Source organism: Vidua chalybeata, chromosome 4 (assembly GCF_026979565.1).
Source record: "Vidua chalybeata isolate OUT-0048 chromosome 4, bVidCha1 merged haplotype, whole genome shotgun sequence".
NCBI lineage: Eukaryota > Metazoa > Chordata > Aves > Passeriformes > Viduidae > Vidua > Vidua chalybeata.
In genome coordinates this window covers 57527686-57551805 of record NC_071533.1, presented here as the reverse complement: position 1 = coordinate 57551805, position 24120 = coordinate 57527686, and the positions used below count along the sequence as shown (strand labels likewise).

The following is a 24120-nucleotide window of genomic DNA, read 5'->3' as shown; positions in this document are numbered from 1 at the left end:
TCATCATAAAATCACTTGATAACATTAAAAGTTGAAGCACTAACCACTGAATATTTTCAATTTCATGGAAAAAAATCTAAAATACCTCTAGTAGAGCAACACTTTTATTTCTCAATAAAAGCAAATTAACTTAATGTACTGACAACATTTGAAGCCAAACACATTTATTCAGAAAACCAGAAAAAGTACTGACCAATTCCTTACAATTGCCATTAGACTATGCACACAAAGCAATTAAGAAATTATTTATCCTGAATTTTAAAATAGTGCAAAATTGGTTAATATTTTGATGTAAAAAGCTATTAATTTCCTTTATTTTGCATGAGTTTCCATAATTTTATTAACATCACCTCCTGCAGAAAGAACTGAATATTACATAATTTGGACCAATTGGGTGAACAAAAGCCAACCATGACAAAGTCATTATTTGTACTGGGCAGGGAAGAAGCCCATATAACTGTGATTCTCTCATGTTAATTTTGCCTTTATTCTTTCTCCTTCTGAACAGACCCAGGACATCTCCAATGTGTCATGTCCTATGATATTAAGATTTCTCCCAAAGAGGGCTTATCACTTAATTTGTTTATACAGGAGCAGAACCAATCTGATTGACTGGAGTTTCAGAAATTGCAAGTAGATGCTCCATATTCACATTTGGAGTTAGTAGCCCTTATTACATGAGTTGCCCTTTTCCATGTACCACTTCACAGACATAGGGTCTCCCATACTGATTTGTACAACATGCTTAGTTACAGCAGAAGAAATCTGAGCTCTCCCTTTGCAAGATATCTGAAATATACGTTATTTGTTAGGATAGTTGAGAAAGAGGCCCATGAAACAGTTTTCATTATAAACTTTTCCATAGAGTACCTAACTGATGTTGTGTGTGTACACACAGGTAACACTCACACACGTTGCATGTGACTGGCACTTTGCATCTGTGTTTTGAAGGTATTGATAACTCAGAGATGCAGGAACACTAAGCTGGCTAACATGACTGCAGCTGGCAGAGGTGGAAGTCTAATTCATGTCTGCTAATTGCAAATCAGGAACTAGCAGGAACTATTCCTTTAACATCTGTCAGTAATATGGAGAAAAAGAAAAATGCTCTTTGAAAGGAAATTGGTGGAAGATGCATGTGCAAAATCTTGCTTAGCCAGCAGTATTAGAAAAGCATTATTTCTACAACTCAAAATTAGAAATAGTAAGGTAGTTTTAATCATAAAAAGTCTAGCATCCAAGATGAGTAAGTTGTTCCAGAACTGATTATGATGGTTGAGACTGAACTGAATAGGGGACTGAAAGCTGGCTCCAGCTCTGGGACCAGTGACTTCAGGGAAACAGAGGTGAAGGTCAGACAGCACCCTGAGTACAGGAGGCTCCACAGCCTCCCCAGGGAATCTCTCCAAGCACCTCATTTTATTACTGGTAAGAGTGAACCCCTCAAATTTTTTTTTATATATATGTATATCTTTTTTTTTTCTTAATGCAGTTTAAGGCCTGCATCTCTTCTCTTGCTCATCATGGCTATGGAAACAGACCACATGCCTTTTCTTGATATGTCCTGTTATTATGTTCCATTTTCCTCTTTCCTTTTTTCCATGTCTTCTCTTCTGCAGACTGACTGACTCAAATTCTTCATTTTTCCTAATAAGTTTATTTCAAGATTTTTGCCTTGCTCTGGACATTCTCCAATCAGACCACATGTTTCTGTACAAATGCCATCCAAAGTATGCATTCAGTACAGACAAAGAAAAGGCAATCCCAGTCAGTAGGAGAGATATGGCTGGTGCTTCAGAATACTGGATTCACCATACCTCAATTGATGGGGAGAAAATACAGAAAAGAACTCTGCATGAAAATTAAGAATCTGTTAAAGAGACTTCCCAAGATATCTAAAAGATGCAGCTATAAGGTGAAAAAGAAAACCACTTTGGAAAAAAAAAGTAAGTAGGAAAATGAAGGCAATAATTAGAAGGGAAAAAATCCTGATAATTATGATGCCTGTAGAAAATAAAAACAAAGATAAAAAAGGGGGAAATGTTCTGTAAAAACATATTATGAAATATAAAATATTAGAATAAGATGCTGAAGTTGGCAGTGCAAAATTCATATCCATAAAAACTAGAGAAAATAAGACCTTGAAATTTATCAAACCTTAATTTAATTTGAGAACAGAAAAACTTCAACATATAAGGAGCTTTTTTGTTCTACTTTTGGAAAGAATGTTGATCTTGAGTGAAAAGTGCTTTCTAGTCCATTGGCAACTAAGATGGATCTTAAATAGTATCTATGAGAAGTAAATGTTTTGAAATTAGCAGTTCTAAGGGTTTTTTCACATTTCTATCTGGTGTTATAAAATATTAATTAAAGAAATAAAAGAACTACTGAGGGAATTTTAAAAATCCACTACTGCTAGCTGATATTTAAGGGACACTATACAGTCAGGGAACAGTATAACATAATACACTTCCTTGATATCAATACAGACAAAATAGTGAAAAAAAATTACACAGGATTTAACTGCCAAAGATTGAAGTGAAAGGGATGTAATTAATGCCAGTCAACATGGGTTTATGCAAAATACCTCTTGTCAAACAAATCTCATTCTATTCTTTGATGAGCTTACAAAAGTTTGGGTGATAAAGATAAATGCATGGCTTTAATACACTTAGACACCTGTAAAGCATTCAACCTTTTAGTGCATTACTTATATTCTTATTGAAGTTTTTTAATATACAATTTTCATAGAGCATATGTAAAATTGATTGAGAACTCTTTAAAACATCAATTTTAGGAAGTAATTGTTAATTAGAAATCATTACCTGGAAGATGGCAAAGCTAGTGGTGATCCAGGCAATTGTGGACCTTTTACATCTGATTTTAATGAAATTTTTACCTATGTTCTGAAATTAAATTCAAAATTATTGCCAAGAAACTTTGAAAAAACCCAAAACTAGAATAGTGGTATATAAGGATAAATACCAGAGAGTCACACAGAATAAGCTGTCTCACAAAGCTGGGCCAGTTTACTGTGTTGTACCTGAATGCTCAAATGATGTTTAATGACTGTGATTTCTTGGGGGAAAAAAATTAAGGGAATAAGAAAAAGATGTTCCTGGAAATAAAACAATCTCTTTCTCTAGGCAAATTTAATTTTCTCTCTAAGACTTATAGGAGAGAAGCTAGGTGACAGTTTTTGAGAAACCTGGGGTGATAATGTAGCATGCTGGCCCTTCAAACCATCTTTTTGAAAATAGTTCTGCAAGTGGGTAATGTGTAATGAACTTTCCCTGTTTCTTCCCAAACTATGCTTATAAGAAATACCCACTAGATGTAGCTTCTCACCATTAACCCCTGAAATTTTTTTTCAATAAAGGGCTATAAAGTTACCTGCATTGCACAGGTTATAAAAACAAGGACAAGTTTACAATGAATTTGTTGCAGCTTCCTTGCTGTGTATTAATTGAATAATTTGTAGTAAAATTTAAAATACACCTATGCAATATTTTCTAAAGGCATTCCTTCCTTCCTTCCTTCCTTCCTTCCTTCCTTCCTTCCTTCCTTCCTTCCTTCCTTCCTTCCTTCCTTCCTTCCTTCCTTCCTTCCTTCCTTCCTTCCTTCCTTCCTTCCTTCCTTCCTTCCTTCCTTCCTTCCTTCCTTCCTTCCTTCCTTCCTTCCTTCCTTCCTTCCTTCCTTCCTTCCTTCCTTCCTTCCTTCCTTCCTTCCTTCCTTCCTTCCTTCCTTCCTTCCTTCCTTCCTTCCTTCCTTCCTTCCTTCCTTCCTTCCTTCCTTCCTTCCTTCCTTCCTTCCTTCCTTCCTTCCTTCCTTCCTTCCTTCCTTCCTTCCTTCCTTCCTTCCTTCCTTCCTTCCTTCCTTCCTTCCTTCCTTCCTTCCTTCCTTCCTTCCTTCCTTCCTTCCTTCCTTCCTTCCTTCCTTCCTTCCTTCCTTCCTTCCTTCCTTCCTTCCTTCCTTCCTTCCTTCCTTCCTTCCTTCCTTCCTTCCTTCCTTCCTTCCTTCCTTCCTTCCTTCCTTCCTTCCTTCCTTCCTTCCTTCCTTCCTTCTTCCTTCCTTCCTTCCTTCCTTCCTTCCTTCCTTCCTTCTTCCTTCCTTCCTTCCTTCCTTCCTTCCTTCCTTCCCTTCCTTCCTTCCTTCCTTTCTTCCTTCCTTTCTTTCTTTCTTTCTTTCTTTCTTTCTTTCTTTCTTTCTTTCTTTCTTTCTTTCTTTCTTTCTTTCTTTCTTTCTTTCTTTCTTTCTTTCTTTCTTTCTTTCTTTCTTTCTTTCTTCTTTCTTTCTTTCTTTCTTTCTTTCTTTCTTTCTTCTTTCTTTCTTTCTTCTTTCTTCTTTCTTTCTTTCTTTCTATCTTTCTTTCTTTCTTTCTTCTTTCTTTCTTTCTTTCTTTCTTTCTTTCTTCCTTTCTTCTTTCTTTCTTTCTTTCTTTCTTTCTTTCTTTCTTTCTTTCTTTCTTTCTTTCTTTCTTTCTTCCTTCCTTCCTTCCTTCCTTCCTTCCTTCCTTCCTTCCTTTCTTCCTTTCTTTCTTCCTTTCTTTCTTCCTTTCTTTCTTCCTTTCTTTCTTCCTTATCTATCTATCTATTTATCTATCTATCTATCTATCTATCTATCTATCTATCTGTCTATCTATCTATCTGTCTATCATGGTATAGTTACCTTGTACATTCCAAACACAAACTGCAGTAGAAATTATAACAGAAAATACATAGTCAATTATCAGCTACAGATTCAGAGCAACAATAAAACTGAAATCACTATATTTTCCTAAGGATAGGGAGAGCAAAGAGCTCAAATTGTTCCTTTTGAAATTTCTACTGTGTAACATTATGCAATGCCATATAAAATTGGGTGATGAAAGCCTATAAAAAGTGCCTGAAATTCTCAATATATTCTACATCTATAAGCTTAAATAAATCCATTTTGAGGACTCCATCATATCTACCACACATGAATTTTTTTACAACTACAAATGTAATAGCTCATGCTTTTGCTTCCTCACAGTATTATAGTTCCTCCATGGACAGAAATCATTTAGCGAACAGAAGAGAAACGTAGACAAGCTCTAATTTTCTGTACAGTGGCAACTGCATTCATTATGCATTAAAATAGCACTTTCCCTGAAAGAGTTAATTTTCTAGCTCCTATTCTCTGCAGTGCTGCATAAACACTGCACATTATTCTTACTGAGCATGCTTCATCTTTCCTGTCTCCACAGTCTTGGGCTGTCAATCACCTGTCAGTCCCTACCACATCAGCACAGTGCGCATCACCAGGCTGTCAGCACAGCAGCTGATGAGACTCTGCTAAGAGCTGTCAATCAAACTTGTTTCTCTTATCTGTTCGGGAAATATTTTGTCTCTGAGAAACAAAGAACCTGGGCAACAATGGATCAGAGTCTAGTATTTACTCTTTTACAGGGATAGAAGCCTCTTAACAGGAAATGAATGCTTTATCCACAACAAGGAAACAAAAATTCTGCTTCATTAGGCATATTTTCTTTTTTTGATTTTGTTTAAATCCTATCCAATCAAATCAGGGCATATATATTAAAGCAAATTTCTTTTTGCTCTCACTGTAGAATGAACTTCATGTGTTTACATCCTAGTTTCTGTTGACTATAACAGTGGAAGACAGGTAGCATGTCTACTTTCGGGAATCTTTCCTTGTCTTTAAGCATTGGAAAGTGTGAGGTTTCTCTCCATCTCAGGGTAGCCAAAAAGCCAGACTAGAGAAATGCATAATTTACACCTTTGTTAACTTAAAATATATCTTTATTTTCTGCAGCATTTTCATTAAAATTTCAACATAGAATTCAGTAATCTAAGTAGGGTTCATAGATAATAGCAGACCAGAATAATAGCTGAGGGATATAAGCAAGTAGGAGAAAAACATATTTTCAGTGTCTATTTGAAAGACAGTATCTTCTTTCTGGAATGCTGTGCCAGGGAGAAAGGATTGCAGAAGGTAAAGTTCTTGCATGTACAGAAATCAAGTACTGAAAAAAGACAAAAGGAGCTGCAAAGATGGGCACAGCAGCTATTTCTGGTCTGACACAGAATCTCTGCATGAAAAAGTTAAGCTGGGCTTTCAAGTCACATCTATCCAAGGCAGACTATTGTTCTGCACAGATAACTAGGTCTAGGTCTAACAAACCTGGCAATCAAATTAATTAAAACAGGTGGATCACTGAACTAACAAACCTTTGCTCTTCCCAGGGCATAAGTAAGCATCTTTACATGCCATGCTGTGCGGATACATGGACATTTAAAGCTAGCTCGAGTATCAGTACATAGTGTTGCCTGACATGAAGCAAAATAAACATAACCTAGTGACTTAAAATCCTTATTCTGAACCATATCTATTTTTCCCTACAAGTGAAAGAATCCCAGAACTGACAGATGAAGAGAAACATAGAGAACAGCAAAGGGAAGAAAACTGCTTTTCTCAGTATAGAGAGGAGTGCTGTAAAACATGGTAATATGAATGAAACACCTAAAAATATTTTGTGTTCTTCATAAAGCTGCAATTTTTGGCCACAAAAATAAATAAACAACTTTGTTTTCTAAGAAAAAAAATAAGGTGGGTTCACAACCCCTTATAATCTATTGGACAAAAGTGTATATTAAAAGTTAAACCAAAAGGGAAGGCAAATAAAAGTAATTTTTAAAAAATCTTCTACCACTTACACAATCACTGATTTACAGACCTGCTCTGAACATTTGCATTGGCTGTGGAATTGGACTGTTCAGGTAAGAGCAGAGGGCAGAGAGAGCCACCAGGGAAACAGGCTATGATACGAAACTCACAGAAGGGAAAAGTTTAAAGCAACCAAAAGAAAAAAGCCCCAAAGAAATTTGGGAATTGCACTCAAGGTTAGTTCCCAACAGCCTCCCACAACATTCTCAAGGGGCTTTGAAGAAGGAACCTGGGGCAAATCAGCGTGCTTCTTCATGTCTCTGATGGCTTAAGACAAGTTCTAAATAGCCCCTGAGAGGAAGGAGGGAAAAGGACTAGGAATTGCCATAACCCAGAGAAAAATGAGGCCATGGACAGCAAAAAAGTTTTTGGCCTTTCCATACGTGCACACATGCAAGGGGATTTTTTGAATTTGTTTGCTCCAAAAGAGAATATTTTAGTTCTCAGAAGAGGGGAAACTTTGCCCAAAGGAAAAAAAAAAATAAGGTGGTGACCACAACCAATGTCAGAGATGTAAACAAAGCTCTCACAGGCTGAAGCAAGACAAAGGCAGGCAATTTTGACCTGAATCCTAGAGCAAAGGCAAGAGATTGGCATCTTTCATCACTTTCAACTTTATAAACAACTTCTCAAAGGATGCCTTTTTCTCTTTTGCTGGGCCTTATCTTGGTTCCTCCATTACTGTCTGTGCCTGTAAGAGTAAGAACAATTTGTCTTTCCTCTTTCCTCTTGCCAGTTCCAATGTGTTTAATGCCCTCTCCATCCTAAAGAGCATACACACCAGGCAAGGAGGCAGGTGTCTTGCTGGAGACAGCACAGATGAAGAAAAGGGCAATTTTGTTTCACTGCTTTCAGAATTCCATGTTTGTTGCTACACCCACGTGCCACACTCACCTAACAGGAGCCACAGCCGCTGGTCAGCAATTCCACCAGCTTGGAATAGAAGTTCTGGGTGTCATTGTGGCTCTTGGGAGATGCCAAGAGCATCCATAAGAGAACAGCAGAGCATGAGCATGGCTTGGGCAAGCAAAACACAGCTGTAGGGGGAGGCAGACACTCTCTGTTCTCCTGGACATAGTTTTGGACACAGTTTTGGACACAAAGTTCCCAGCTAGGAAGAGAGAGCTACTCCTAGCACGCAATCTCCATTCTGCAGCCACCGCAAGCAATGCTGAAGGTGTCCCCAAGCAGGGACTTGGACAGCACAGAGGCCTCAAGACTCCTCTCAAAGCCTTCTCAGAAGGCAATGGAACTCTCAAACTGGAATAGCCACAACCATGCTATTCAGAGTTTCACTGAGGTGGAATACTGCTCATGTCAAAAAGCATCACTAATACTGTAGTTCAGTAACTCTTAACTAACTATTAACTATTTACTAGTAAGTTAATATTAACTAAAAAAGGAAAGGAAATATGAGTTACCAGCAAAGCACCTTAAATATGGAGCTTCAATTCCAGATGCTGAGGATAAACCAATCAGTTTGTGCAGAGGTCAGACATTAAAGCCAGAGGGAAAAGTCTGTGTACTAGTCATTTTTAAAAGTACAGTAACTGCAGTAACTTGATCTTTCAATCATTCTTATCAGCAACAATCATTCTTATCAGCAACAATGCTAAGAATCACAGTATTACCCCATGCCAAACTGTCACAGTTACAGACAATACAACCATTATCAAGCATTTGTGACAACAGGAGTATTTTACACATTGACAAATTCTTTCATATGCAGCACTGTTTTCCAGAATCACAACTCCCTCTGATCTAAGTGGACATTAATTGCTTTTTTGCTGATGTATCTGTGCCTTCTGGACTGATAACACAACTAGCAAATCTGATATCTGACAAGTTGACTCAACCTAATCAGGACAGATCAGCTGTTACCAATGTTGCTATAGGCTGTAATTTGAGGACCTTTAGAGAGTTATCACTTGCTTTGAAAGGCAAGAAACTGTAATTCTGTCAACACTAATCCCAGAAACATGCATTCAAAGTGGTTGTTATTTTTTCTTCAGAAGAAGGTAACACTTGTCAAATAAATACCTGAGATAATTGATAATAGGAATTAGACGTATGTGAGTGATACGCTGACAATCAGTCACTCTCATGAAAAAGAAGAACCTCACAAGATTCAGAACATTAAGAAGAGAGCACAATCTGTCACAATGAAGCAGGGGTCACTCTGAATGGAGTCAAACAATTGGCAATGCAGTTTTTCAATGTTTACTTCTCTCTCTGTTGCTTGGTGCTAAAGCTGAGTGAATTATTCACTTCGAACAATTTGTTAGATGAATTTTATCCCTTTTTGCTGCTCAGTGTATGCAGGCAATGGATTCCAATGCCATCAGATTTATTCACTGCTTCACTTTTATTCAAGCTTTCACTTAGTGCTCAACTGAGGGTAATCTAGACTCCCACTACTGCTCAGACAGCATCCAAGGCTAGTTCTTAATGTGTGCAAGCAGCATAGATCCACACAGTTGATGGAATAATACTTATTTACATCAGCAAGGATATAGATTTTAATTTGTTGTTCTTCTAATTCCTCTTTAATTTTGGAAACCCTTCTAGCAATAATACTAATATTTGCTATAAAGTTCCCTTTCTGTGAACAATTTTGACCACAAGACTCAACACTTGAATTTTTGCAGAAGACAAATTACCAAAGAGTGCAAGCATAGCCACAAAGCACATTAATTTAAAAAAATCCAAATATTATATTTTATTATTTATTTAATTCCACTAGGAAATATTTTATTTTCATGTAATAAAACTCAGAGGAATTCCATAAAAAATGGATTCCCAATTCATGGAATTCTTTAATGTAACTTAATACTCACTGGATATACACAAGTGACTTTGTCATTGCCAGGGTTGCATCTGTCTTCAACAGATAAACTCTTTGTAGAAACTCATACTTAACATTAGAACAAAAAATGTACATTTCTTACTGTATCGCTTTGGTCCATCTTCCAAACAAAATGAAAGTGTTAAGGTTGCATCATCTTCAAAAAATTCAGTTGCAAAGGCATCCCACCAGAGGTTGTCACTATCCTAGGAAGCAACAGATCATTCACTTAACAGGAGGCAAAATAAAAATATGTTCATCTATTGTAAAAAAAATTCAATAGGATCACACCTAGTTTGGCTTCTTCACCTATGGTTTTGGGGTACAGATGTCTATATGATATTTCAAACTAATTTTTCCTAGATAAAGTTCTAGTTCTAATTTAGAAAAAAAACCTGAAGTGTTTAATTTACTGTATAATAAACTTTCATTTTATCCAGCATACTAAATATGTAAAAACTTCCTTTCCATAACATTTTTTTTTCCAAATGTTAGATATGGTTTTATAAATCAGTTGCAAATAAAGCAATTAGGAGTTTTCCCTCCTTTTCTGGGTTGTGTGTCTCAAATGCTTGGTCCTGGTAATGAAAAATCCCTCAGTACTTAATTCTATAAAGCTACCATAACCTCATCATCAGCACAAGATGACAAGGAAGTTATTTAGAAACTAAATATAATGACCATTCTACTCTAGTGCATTTAATATAAATACAATACTTCAGGTTGATTAAATACCAGCTAGTTACTTAAATGTAATTTTCATGAGAAATCTTTACTTTTAAGTGTGATACATGAAGTGAAAAAAAAAATATGTTAAGATGACTCGTGCATACTTAGACTTAGTAATATACACAGCTGGACCAGGGCAATTATAAAAATAGTGAACAATGTAAAACACATACCAACACAGCACTACAGGTAGTTTATTGACTTTATCAATTGAACCAGGCATTTTCAGACCTGGATGATCAACAACAGACACCCAAACCTCAATAACTAGCACCTGAGCAAATGGTCCAGCTTGCAAGGGTTTTACAGAAATTGGGCAACACAAAACCCACCAAATGTTTCATTCAAAAGCTATGGATATATTTAACAGCTGGATTAGAAATTTTTGGTTCCGTCTCTTCTCTCCTTTGAGTCCCCAAGACTTGTAGCACACAAGGTCAGTAACAAAGCTGGAAATACACTTCTGAAGGTGCCCTGGCTGCACTCCTCAAAAGTCACTCTATTCCACCCATAGCACCTTCTTTTCCAGTGAGCAAGGCCAGGTTAACTCAGCACAGTGAGGCCTGAGCACCTCTTAATGCCTGAGCAATACAGATCTAAGCCAGAGATGAAGCAAACAAATTTTGCTTCACAGGAAAAAAATCCTGAGATAAAATGCCAATTTAAAAGAAAATGTGCATCTATCATATTCATTATGTACACATGCAGAGCAATCTGAGGATTTTAGTTCTGCTGCTGTATTTCCTGATGATGTTACTTTTGGATTTCACTCAAAATGTTAAGCAAGGTATACCTCCTCCATCTCAACTTCACTTTGATTTTTTGTCAAGCATCCAATGGAGAAATGGTAAGGACAGGTTTTAACAATCTGGTTCCTTCCAGAGACTCTAGAGAGAATTCATCTGAGTCAGAGCCTGTAATACACTTTCCCTGCAAGGCTCATCCAACCTGGCAGTGACAGGATCATACAGGCCTGCCATTCAGTCACACAAAGAGGTATCAAAGCTGTCCCCACATCTCAGAAATCTTCTGTCACAGAGAGTTGTTGTTCTTTCCTGGTGTAAACCTGATGAGTGTTCCCATGTGCAAACACTGCTGTGTTGAGAAGCCAAGCAGCCACAACAGTAAGCATGAAATACACAATGGTAAGCATGAAACATACACACAGGTGTTCAACACACCTCTGCACAGGGCCCTGCACTCAGCACAGCCTGGGGGGTTGCATTACAAGCCCATACAAGGGTGTATTGTAGCTATGAGTAGCAACAAGTAGCTATGAGCTCCCACTCTGCCATTTGACTAAAGAGAGGTTGAAGCACCATTTAACCTTTTGGACACACTTGTCATAGGGAAGGAAGAGTGGAGGGAAGAATTTCAGCAATGCCACACACCACATTTGCAGCTCTTGTTAATGCAGTAGTTTGAGTATCACTGGAGCTATCCAGTGCATCCAATGACATGGGAACAAAAAGGAGAGCATGGCATAGCCAGGACTTAACTGCACACGGGAAAGATAAAGAAGAGCGGGGAAAGTGTAGGGCTTCATCTCAAAACCACACATATCTGCACTTATGCTGGTTCCCAAGAAGTCTTGAAAGCAAGAAGAATGTGGAAATGGAATTACAGTGGATTCCCTCCCTGGTTAGATGAAATATCCAGACTCTCACACAGTTTGAACACAGTCCAAAGTCTTTATCTTAAGCTTTTGCATATTTTAGGTGAGGAAGAAAGAAAAATATAAAATGCAACACTCCACCCTCAGAAAGAAAACCGGACATTAAAAAAGAATATATAAATCCTGTCAACCTGTGAAATGTTCTGCTGATTAATTTTCTGCCCCACCCTTGTCACAGGTGGGCCCACCTACTCTCAAAGTCAAATGCGAACAAAACCCAATGAGGTGTCCCCAGCCAAACCAAAATAGGATCCAGTTATTTAAAAAATCAATTTTTTTTCTTTTCTTTACTTTTTTTTTTCTTTTTTTTTTTTTTTTTTTTTTTTTCAAAAAGGGGATGGTGAAGGCAAGGCTGCCCTCAGGCATCTTTAACTTATGCTTTGACAGGTTATGGGGGATTTCGCCAGAGTAATTATTTTTCTATTCAACAATAATGAGAAATTACCATGGCAACCTCCCTTTCACGTAGTGCACTCACATGCTCAAACACTGAAATAATGGCCTAAACATAACCAAAAAAAAATTAATTCTCTAAAAATATTTTGTATTAAAATAAACTTAAGGAATAGGTCACAGGAGAGAAGAGGGCAGACACAGCCAGCAAGTTGGGTCAGAAGTGAAGATGCCATGCTGCTGTGGCCAGATACCCAAGCAGCAAAATGACTTCTTCCACAGCTGTCATCGTTCCCTCTGATCCCCTCCACCCCTGGTATTATTTATAATTTGAAGCATGGCTCAGCTCTGAATAGGGTCTCCAAGTAAATGGAATCCTACTGTTTCAGTATTTTTCCCTGACTCTGGTTTCTTGGCAAAGGTAATCAGGTTTTAAGTACAATGATGTTCTTTTTCCCCTTCCATCTAAAAGTCCCGTACGTTCACTGTGTGATCTGAGAGTCAAGCTGGGTTCTTCTTTACACCTTACACACTTACATGATTAAGAGTCTGCAAGCTAAATGAGGCTTTTCCACTTGCTTGTGATAGATCTTGCAACTGGAATATGAGGCCAACTGAGACTATGGCATTTTCTCTAAATTCCTTTATTTTTGTTTAATGACTTGGAAGGCAGAATGGACTGATGTAAAAAGCCAGTACATGAAATCACACTTTAAAGGATGCAGATACCTTGCAGAACAGAAGTGGAATTCAAAATGATTTTGATAGATTGGAGAAATGATCTGAAATTAAGATGAAATTCAATAAAGTGAAGTTGCAAAAGTACAGAAACAAAATGGGGAATAATTGGCTAAGCAGTACTGTAGAAAATGGTCCAGATTGTAAAGCAAATATGTCAGTGATCAATTGCTCTTGGAAATAAGGGAAATGTCTTAGATACAATACCCTTCCACTCCAGCAAACACATCTCTGGAAAGACTTCAACTGGAATAGTCTGTCCACTTCTGGAGTACTATGGCCAAGTCTGGGCCACCCACTCTTAAAGGAATTAGCTGAGAATCACAGCAATCAATGAGTTTAAAGACACACACACAAACCAACCAACCCCAAAAGACTCAAAGGAAGAAAGGTAAAAGGATCTAGCTGTGTTTTGTATAAGACAGAAAAAACTCACAGGAAACATGATGACAGTCCTCAACTATATGAAAAAATTGCTATAAAGATGGGTGAACACTTGTCCTTGGTGGCTAACACAGATAGAAGTAATAATTAGTTCAGTTTGCTGCCACTGCAGGTTAAGTGGATTAATGCCCTGTTACAGATTTCTAGGCTGTTTTTCAGAGGGGAAAGAACTGCAGAGCACAACTGCTGTGTTCCCAAGGGGAGTGGGTATAGAGATCCTGCTGCCCATGAGCCTCTGGCAGAGCCCTGTACAGCAGCTCCATAGCTCATACCCAGTGAGAACCTGAATTTGGTTTCTCCCTCACATTGCTTTTGGCTGCACATGTCTAACAGGTGAAATATTATATTCAGAGTTACAGAAACAAATAAATACAATTCTGAATACACACAGGAAACACATCTGTTCTGAAGTCAGACTTTTTTTTTAATAATCACTTTTTAGGGAAAACCTGAATTTTAAACATCAGTCTTGGCATTGGACAACGCAAAAATAAAAAGAGAGAGTGTGCTTGGGAGCTTACATTTTTCTTCTGGCATCTGCAACCCTTCCCTATTGACACTTACTATTTTCAGAACTTTATACATCTACATTCCTGTTGGCAACATATATGTGTCTCATATTCTTTTAAGTTAATGTTGCACAAGGAACTGCTGTCTCCCTAAGGAAAGAACGGCATTCCTTCTCTCCTCCTGTTCCCAGAAAATTAAACTACACCCGAGCTTTCAAAATGCAGTTCAAGATAAGATTATACCATTAAATACACCTGGAAATACTCCACAGCCATTACAGATTACAAAACTCACAAGTATAAAAAAAAAAAAAAATCTAACATTGAAGTTTATACTCAAAGCACACAGAAAAACCATTAAAAATAAAATGTCCAAATACAAGAAATCAATATTTCTCCCCATTAGTTTTTAATTAGACCAATATTGTCTCTAGCTAATATATTTAAGATTCTGATACAAATTGCAAATTAATAACAAATTAATAGGGATCTATATATCTTAATTGTGTAGATTTGGAGATTTGGGTACTCATCTGTAGGTCTGGCCCTGCAAAGCACAATGGTTTTATAATCTAGCATAGGGCTTTTTGCTATTTGTATACCTTCAGTATGGACCACAGATACTGAGTCCTAGATTGGTTTTCCTGGAAACAGTATAAACAGAGTGAAAGAGTGGAATGCTGATATGTATGTAGGTGGGTAACCCATATATGGCTGTCTGTTATACAAGAAGATGCACACCTTTCCTATTTTCCCATTACCCTTGCTAAGAATATGTGGTACCCTATAGTTAGCAAAAGTATTTGGGAAAGAAGACCAATCTGGTTACTCAGGGCTAGTTTTTAAGAGCCTCTTCCATTGCTTTTCCATTTGTTATTCTATCTCATTTATTTTATTTCAAACATAAAGCATATTTTACACAGAATTAAATATACCTTTAATCTTGCACCTAGTGGCATCTTACAGAATCTCCATCTCCCTTTCCCTGCCAGGAATGCCTGACTCTATTCCTTCCATTTGTTTTTTCACACATATTCACAGTTCTAATGGTGCTGCTTTCTTTTATTTCACTTACTAGTGTGGCTGGATTCCATCTCTCAAACAATGTGTAGTAAAACTGGCTAAAAGATTTTAAGACTTGGCTTTGGTCATAAGTAGTTTTCTGTTCCATTATACACTTGCAACATCTTGGCAAAACTCCGCACAGTGCCCAAAACATATCAGTCTCTGCAGCTCACTTAATAATTAATTGAACTATTGTTTACATTCCACTTAGGAACTTATCTTCAATTGTACAGTAAAGAAACAACACCAACTTTCTGTTTTATTGAAAAGGCAAAATATAGTCATGCAACAGATCCCCGCAGCAATACCTCCTCAGAGAGACTGATTGGGGTGCAAAATGGGGGCAGCATCTCTGTTTCTCCTGTAAATCTGGAGTAGGTTTAAAATTCCAAAGGAATTCCAGGGAAAGGCCCATAATAGGGAGTTACTCTTACACATTCACTGGAAATGCCTAATATATCAAGGATCCTATTTTTATTGTCTATAAATCACTACACTATCACGCAACAGAAAATCAAACATGAATTATTTGATTTCAGATACAAATGGGAGAAACAAAACAAAACAAAAAAAAAGAATAATAGAAAAAGAGAGAGGTTTTGAAAAATACACAAATTGATCCATGCCATTTTCTTGTTGTACTCTGAACCCAGGCAGATGAGAATCAGCATCATTTTAGCAAAAACACTGCACTGTAATGACACTGGCCATACAACTCAGCCTTACAGATATACAGCTTTGAGATAATGTCACTTATATGTCACAAATAGCAAGTCCACACCGGGAAATTTTACCAGGGGTTCAGATTAACTGAAACATGCTGACACTGAAATAAGGACAACTAATATTTTCTTGTGTTCAGAAGGATGGTTGACCCCTTCCACTAACATGTGCCCAAATTAGATACCTTTTGTTAGAGTATTTGTGGGAAATACTCACTAGGCTGGCAAATAGCAACACCAGTCTACACACAGTTATAAAAGAACAGTTATTCCACTACATCTAAGCCATCCAATTTTTCCATCTACACAGATGCTACATGTATAACAATTTGGATATCCTTTTAAAATTGTAGTGCTTAAAATTACAGAGATTTTTAACTTAAGTTGTCAGGAAAGGATAAGACAGAGACATACCTGGTTCAGTCTAATAACAGAATCAGAGAAGAATGCCTGGTCTAAAACCTATTATTTGTCACTCTTTAAATTTTACTGAAGCTTGTGGACAAAAGAAAAATGAATTCTTAAATATCCACTCTGTGCATGTTTGACTATTCACCTGCAGCAGACAGGAGACTGCAGTTTAATACTTGTCTGTAAGCAGTACAGAGCAGAAGGAGTTAACTTGTGAAATGTGTCTTTTCACTGGCTTCTTTAATTTGAATTCATTATTTCCATTCCTGAAACTTGCGCACAAGAATGGATAGGAGAAAGAAAGGGGGGAAAAGATCAGTGAAGCTGGGCTTAAGACACACTCCACTGCCAATTCCTTACTGCCAATGTGGCATCATCCTTGAGATCCTTGAGATTTCACAATAACATCACTGACCAGCAGAAGATGCTCTTTTGTCCTTTTAAAATATATGAGATAGGACTGCACTTGGTCTCTAAGGAGGAGACCTATATTCTGGTGTAAGAACAAAAAGACTGGGCATTAACAACCAAATTGTGCAGTTTTTACAGAACTATACACTTCCACCCACCACAGATTATCCATTAACACTTGGTATATATACAGTGCATACTAAATCCATATTCAAAATTGTTTTAAATTTGAGCCCTTTTTTCAATAGGCATGAAAATATCTCTGGCTGGCTGGAAATAGTAATAGATTTTCTTAGTAGTATTCTCAATCCATGATCATTCCAGACAAATCACAGACCTGAGTTTTGTGTTTATCAAAAATGAACCACAGTTGCATTTCTCTATTCTGCCAGAGAATACCCCACAGCCTCTGCCTTTGAGAATAGTTTATAGAGATGGAATATTAAGTGTGTCTATTATCTAATGTACTACTGTCAGCCATACAAATGTTCTTATTTTATTCTGACATTTTGACCTGGTTTCTTTTTTACCTTGTTTACTTCCATCTCTATGAGTAAATGGAAGCTGCTATGCCATCTATCCGAATGAAAAGGCAATAACTAGTATTGCCATGAGTGAATATAGAGCATCAAATATTATGTGTCACTAGGGCACAGAAAAAAACTCATATTCCCAGCAAGATTACTAAATGAGTCTCTCTAGGTCTATCTATCCAACTGCACCAACTCCCAAGCCTCTAAAATTTAGTGAACACAAATCCCTTTATCATTTATTACAGTAAAAATAAAATTATTACTGACAGCATCTAAATATTACATTGGAACACGATGAAGACAGTCCTTGACACCTCCATTCCACACTGGACTCTCCCCACCTCTTTGATTACTGAAGTCTTACAAAAGCACCATGTGTATTGGAGACAAGTACAAAGCTGGGACCTTCAGAGGTCCCTGATTCTGAAGAATTACAGTCTAAACTATGATCCAACAGACTGTAATTTGTGAGGTCATAAATGGCTCTTCAGCTGAGTTAAAAAACTTATTCTGCTATGTATTTTTCCTTATTCTTGTGTGAATCTGGTGATCTAGGTAGGAAAGGGAAACACAGGTAAGACAAACCATCCTCCCAGTTACATTCCAGAGTCTTGTGGAAGTATCAAATAGTGAAAGGGCTAGGTAATGCAGCTACAAAGAGTTGATTTTATCATAAGAAAAGATTATATGGATTGAAAAGACATATGGATGAGGAGACACATATCTCTAGATACAGAAAGAAAGCCTGAGAGGGATTATTTACAAGGGCATGTAGTGATAGGACAAGGAGAAATGGCTCTAAAGAAAGACAGCAGGTTTTAATTAGCACTGTGAGGGTGGTGAGGCCCTGGCACAGCTTGGCCAGAGAAGCTGTGGATGCCCCACCCCTGGCAGTGTTCAAGGCCAGGCTGGAGCTCTGAGTAATGTGGTCTAGTAAAAAGTGCCCCTACCCATGGCGGGGGATTTGGAAGCAGATGATCTTTAAGGTCCCCTCCAGCCCAGGCCATTATACACTAACACACCTCTACCCTACAGGACTTTGAGAAAACTCTTGCAAAGACTCAGCAAGAGACTTTTAAAATTAAGGATATGCTTAAGTGTTTTGCTGGGCTGAGATCCACCTATGCTTTTGTTAGTCTACAAGTCTAATTAACTCAAAATTATGACTTCCAATTAAGCTTTGCAACTAAGTAAGAGCATATCAAAATTATGGACAGCTCTAACCAAAGAGCTTTTATTTCTTGGGAAGTACAGGAAGTGGAAGAGATCAAGTATATTTTACTTCCCCTCTCCTATGGAGGACAGGTAATCTCATGCACAAAAATTTAATTTAGCAACTAGTCAGAAAAAGAGAAAACAATTAAGAAAGAAATATTGAAGAAACCACTCTTGTGAAAATTTACAACCACATCTACACTTTAAATTATATCTTGCTGCATTTAATTGTTTAATAATATAACTGTGGCTTTAGGTGTCCAGGTATCACCCAAAGAAATTGTAAAAGCACTGCATAATTCCAGACAGTACAGAGAAGTAAACATTATGGCACCTTACAGAAATTTTGGCAAGAAGCAATGGTAAAGCATAAATATGAGTCCTTTGTTATGTATAGGTAATAGAAAAATCCCTTTATATCTTTGCTACATAAACAGTGCATATTCTTTAAGCAAAAAACACCCCACTGTGGTAATTAACAAATGATTTCACAAAAGCATTACAGTGACCTGCAAATTATGTCCCTTAAAAGTTCATTCGCATTTTTTATTCAACCCATGCCAGAAGCCCCACTCTTGTAATAATTTTAAAGGATTTTAAAGGATTTGCTTTTTTGTAGCAAAACTACACTCCAAGTTAATTCCCATGTGCATTCTGTACTTATTAGGACTGGTAGTCATTTTTCTCAGCTGGTGATGTCACTCTATCCACAAATATCTGTGTTAAATATGTTTCAGAATCTAAATTCTACTTAAGAGAGAGGTAAGAAAAAAGATAGTGTTGAGGTATTAAGTTACTAAGTCTATATTTTAGACTCTATTTACTTGTTCCAGTTTTCAGCACTAGAGCATAGTATCATCTGCAGTGGCCACTTGAACCACTGATCAGCTACAGTTTTCAGATGCTCAGGTATTTGAAAATAATACAGCTACATTTATTACTTGCAATTTTTAAATATACAAACACATGTACATTCAAACTTAATCAAACATTAAGGCAGAGATTTTTAAAGCTAATTAAAATACTTATGCATTCATTTTCCATTAAATTAAGTGGAAATCAGATGTTGGAATATTCTATGCAAGGCTCCAAATCCCAGCATGGAAATGGAACTTGTTACATTTGCTGAATCAAAGCTAGAGGGTGACAACAGGGCTGGGATTCATCTCACCCCAAGACAGTTGTCTAAATTCATGTGAGATAAAAACCCTCCTGCAGATCTCTGTCTCTTCACTGTCTGTAGAGGGAGCCTAGAGAATGGTTCAGTCTAGCCACGTAACTTTTTTAGGCATAAAGGTAGGTAAGATAAATGCTATTCTATATATCTACCAAGAATTTAAAAGTCAGGAAGAAAACTGGTTGAGGCTTTGAGAGCTTAGTGAAGGACAAAAATACGTGAAAAGCTGGGTGAAACAACTGTATCTACTTTGTCTAGATTTTTTACAGTCTTGGCAGGAAAACCTATAAATGATGTTCAAGTTTTCTGCTCACAATTCTCAAAGATCTCCAGGCTGCCAGGTTCCTGCTGTTTCATATAAAAAGCTCCAAGTGGCAGACAGAAGTTGGAGAACTGGTTAAAGACTTCTGCCAGTATGAAATACTTTAAACGAAGAAGATATGATTATTTGCCTGGCTTCCTAACTTTACTCCCTGGCTAGCCACAGTTGCAAATAAAGGCCCTCAAGCCCTGTTTTTTATCTCATACTGTATTTGGATACAAAATTCCTGCTGAAAATACAATTAAACTAGTGACAGAATTGCTCATATATATTTTCCTATGTCCTGGGTAATATGAAATATAAGGAAATCCTATGTTGAGACAACACATATCAAATACTGACATTTCTCATGCATTATCCTGAGACCCTCAGATCACTCAGTTGCTCAATTTCTGTGGGGTAGCACTACCCTTCTCAAGCACATAACACTCACTACTGGGCAGGTACAGCCACATCTGACTAACGAAGGAACATAATCAGGAGTTCAGGTTGTTTTGACAAAGTGAGGATGAGTAGGGCTCCAGGCACTTGCATATTCTCAGTGTATGCAACGGTTTTCAAGTCTTGGTGGTGAGAAGCACAAGGTAGTACACTTTTTAAACTGACATTTGCATTTACAAATTAAAATTCTGATTCAAATGGAGATGTCTGAATCACCTGCTCACCATGAAAAATCTACCTAGAACCAAAACTTTTACTGTTATTGCTGCTATAATATTGTAGAACAGTGTAACAGATCACTGACAAGGCTGTTACCGTTGCTAAATCAAAGGATATATTGTGCTGAAAAGCACTGAAAGAAATATAGAGAGAATGAAGCACAGAGGTTGTGATAACAGAGTGGGTTTGTGTGTTTGTTTTAATTATTAACTTTAAATTTTCACTTCAAAAGAAATGGGAGAATTTATGCATGCCAAGAAGTGCTCCCTTTCAAAACTCAGTCTTCACTGAGGAAAGTAAGTAAAGCTTTCTTCTGAATGGCATCTCTTATCTTGTCAACCTCATTTAAAGTAAAAAGGCATCAATAGTAATAATAAAATTGCAGCTTGGTGAACAATTCCTTTACAGAAGCCAGCTACTATATACTGTAACAAATTAAAAACTCCAAAAGTCTATGCAGGTCTCCAGAGAAATGCTATTTAATAAAGCAAACACTGATATTGAATGTGACAGAATTCCATTTGCTTCAGAATCCCATCCAACTGAGTTTGGCTGCTGCTGAAGCAATTAGAGAAAGCTGTGATTTAATGATTATGCAAAAACCCTAGACAAACAAAGCTTTCACCTACCAAGTGGCCACTTAGCTGTATCACTACCACTGCTAGGTATAAAACTCCTTGTAGGATTTCATTTGCTGTCAGTCAACTAGTAACAACATGAGCAATTATTTACTAAAAATGTCTATTTACTAGATACCCTACTGCTTAAACATGAAAAATGTATAAATCTAAATTTAAACAAAGTAAGCAAAGCCAAGTGTGAGCTACATATGTCAAGGAAATCACCCACTAAGGTCATCCTTGTAGCTGAGACCTGATACAATCCAGTTGAAAGCTCATAACAGGTAGTATTTTTTTTTTAATATGTCTTTATGTTGTATATGATAATCTACTGGGGGCTCACCTCTGGGTCTGGAAACATTTAATGAAATTTTAAACATCTTTTCATTACAACAGTAGTTTCCTATGAACTATAACCAATCACTTCAGACACTGTGGACCTGTTAAATCAGTAGAACTGATTCAGCTAAGATTTCTTAGTTTGCCAGAAGTGGCATTTGGCTTTTCCTGTTTTCTAATACCATCAAAATTTCTCTGTATAAAGTTGCAGGACATAAAAAAGTATAAAAAAGTGACAATTTGGAAAATTTGTTTACAGAAAACTTGTGAATTTCTTCAAAACTCAGGTCTTTCTTGGTGTGTTCCTGCCAGCTAACAAGCTACATTGTGAAAAAATGACTAATGGTCTTTCTGATTTTTCATTTTCACATTAGTCAAAGAGTCAAGTGACACCTTGGACTGCTGATGTAGATTTTTACCCTCAGTGCGTGCCAGGTGAAGGCATCTCTTGACAAAGAGCAAGCAAAGCTTTTGAAAAAGCAGTTTCCTTCCTCCCCAACTAAGGAATAGGATATAGAGACATATGTGCACCTACAGCCTAAAAAAACCTACCAGTGTTGATAAAAAATGTTTAAAACTAGAAAGAATATGAATCTGTGAGAAAGCTCAAACACACGGAAAACTATTTTAAGAAAGAAAACAGTTTTGCATAACATGGATAAGTATGGACAAAGTTGCTGCAGTGGAGACTGAAATAACTTTAAGAGCTCACAGAAGTGCACCTATCAAGCAGCTCAGACCAATTTTCAAAAATCGAAATCCTCATATATTAACAATAAAACATACTGTGGGCATACAATTGTTTGTCTGTTTTGTTGCGTTGTGCATTTCTAACTAAAACATACAATGGCCATGTTCAAAACCTGTAAATTTTAAAAATAGTAATTTTTTTCTAATTACAGTGTGTTCCCCTAGAGTGCCATAAACCTAGAGCATCTACAGTTTCAGAGCTTCCCTAAAAGATTTGTGTTCATAGTAGCAAAGAGCCTGAGACGGCAGCAATAGCGTTGACAAAGCCAAGAAACTACACAGTCCCATTTCTGGGAATGTGTTAACTGCCAGAGGAGCTGTCATCTGAAAGTGAGACAGAAAATCAGAAAAGATTCAGTGCTAATGCCTTCTTAGACTAGCAGAACCTTATGTCAAGCTCAGCCCAGAATATATGGATCCACATCAAGCAACTTGTTTTCTACTAGTGCAATGACAACCACTGTGAGATGTTATATTTCTTTGTTTTGTCAGAACCTACAAAATTAGTTGTAGCTGGATCACTCTCTAGGTCCTCAAAGAAATATTATATCAAAATAGCAGAGATGCTCTTTGGAGGGTGCTGGTTTCAGGTGCTGACTGTTCTTAAGATTCTCCTCCTCTAAGGAGGAGGAAGACTGTTCTTAAGAATCTCCTTAAGATTCTTCCCCAATCACTTGAATTTTACACCTGATTTCTGTCTGGTACACTGAAGGATCACCTCTCTGCTCTAGAACAAAATTACTTACTCTTTTTTTCCCCCTCTTCCTTTCTTAGTTCTACTTTCTGATTTGTAAAGTATTTTTCTAAAACCAGATGCACTGATAGACATGCACAGACACACATTTTTGTTGATAGTCTCAGCTTCAGTAGTAGTGTCTCCTGGATTAGGTCGTCTGTTTCTTAAAATCACGTATCAAGTTATCCTGGCTTGAGGCATTCTAGAATGAATGTGAATTTTTTATAATCTCCACATGTGAGATTTGAAAGTTGCAAGAAGTCCATCAGTAACTGCCAGGTCAACACTGAACCCACCATATATCTCGTGGCATATCAGCAAGGACAAAGGACTGTACTGAGGATCAAATATACTTTGAATTAAGCAAGCAGTTCCTTGTTCAGACTCCTGTAAATGTAATTGTTCAGAAAGGCTCAGCATCTTGCAGGAGTCAGGCCTGGACTGAGTTCCTTTTGACTTGATTCAGCCCTTTCCAGTACAGCTGACAATCACAGGCCTTCACGTTCTAAAGTCTCAATGGACTTGCAGAACAAGTACAGAATCAAAGCAGATTCCCTGTATCTCCCTGCAAATATTCATGCACCTTGATCTGAAGGGACCACGAGCAGGATTACACTGTCAGTACTCTCCTCATTCCTCTGCCAATATTCCAAGCACTCTTTAGAATCAGTCAAAGAAGTGACATCAAACTGCCCAGGGCACATGGCCTAGAAAAGTAAGCAGCAGATGAAAGACCCTATGGGTTGTGAACTGATACACATTGATGATATAGATATAGATATAGTTATAGATAGATATAGATATAGATATAGATATAGATTATATAGATATAGATGATATAGATATAGATATAGATAAGATATAGATTATATAGATGTAGCTATAGATAGATATAGATACCAACTGAATCCAGTGCTCAAGATGGCACGTGAAAACAGAAGTGCAGTCTATATTGTACATGATGAGTCTCACAATAAAGAATGTCCTAGGGAAATATCTAACCTATTAGACCATCAACAGCAGTGCCTTGCAAACATAAAAGGAAACATGGCATTCCACAGTGTTCCTATGATAATAGGCATAGCAGTGAGGGATAATAAATATCTCCTTAGGAAATG

The 24120-nt window shown here is 37.2% G+C and overlaps 1 protein-coding gene across 13 annotated transcripts in view; it reads right to left on the bottom strand.

Moving 5' to 3' along the window:
- LDB2 (LIM domain binding 2) overlaps window positions 1-24120 on the bottom strand; it is a 212513-nt gene that overhangs the window by 129852 nt on the left and 58541 nt on the right. For 6 of the 13 annotated variants that reach the window (XM_053940856.1, XM_053940858.1, XM_053940857.1 and 3 more), the window contains exon 2: window positions 9648-9759. The exons of 1 other annotated variant lie outside the window; for it this stretch is intronic. In XM_053940856.1, coding sequence (XP_053796831.1) covers window positions 9648-9759 — 112 coding nt within the window. The remainder of the gene's footprint in view (window positions 1-9647; window positions 9760-24120) is intronic. 6 more of the 13 variants (XM_053940859.1, XM_053940860.1, XM_053940861.1 and 3 more) reach the window with 1 other exon arrangement.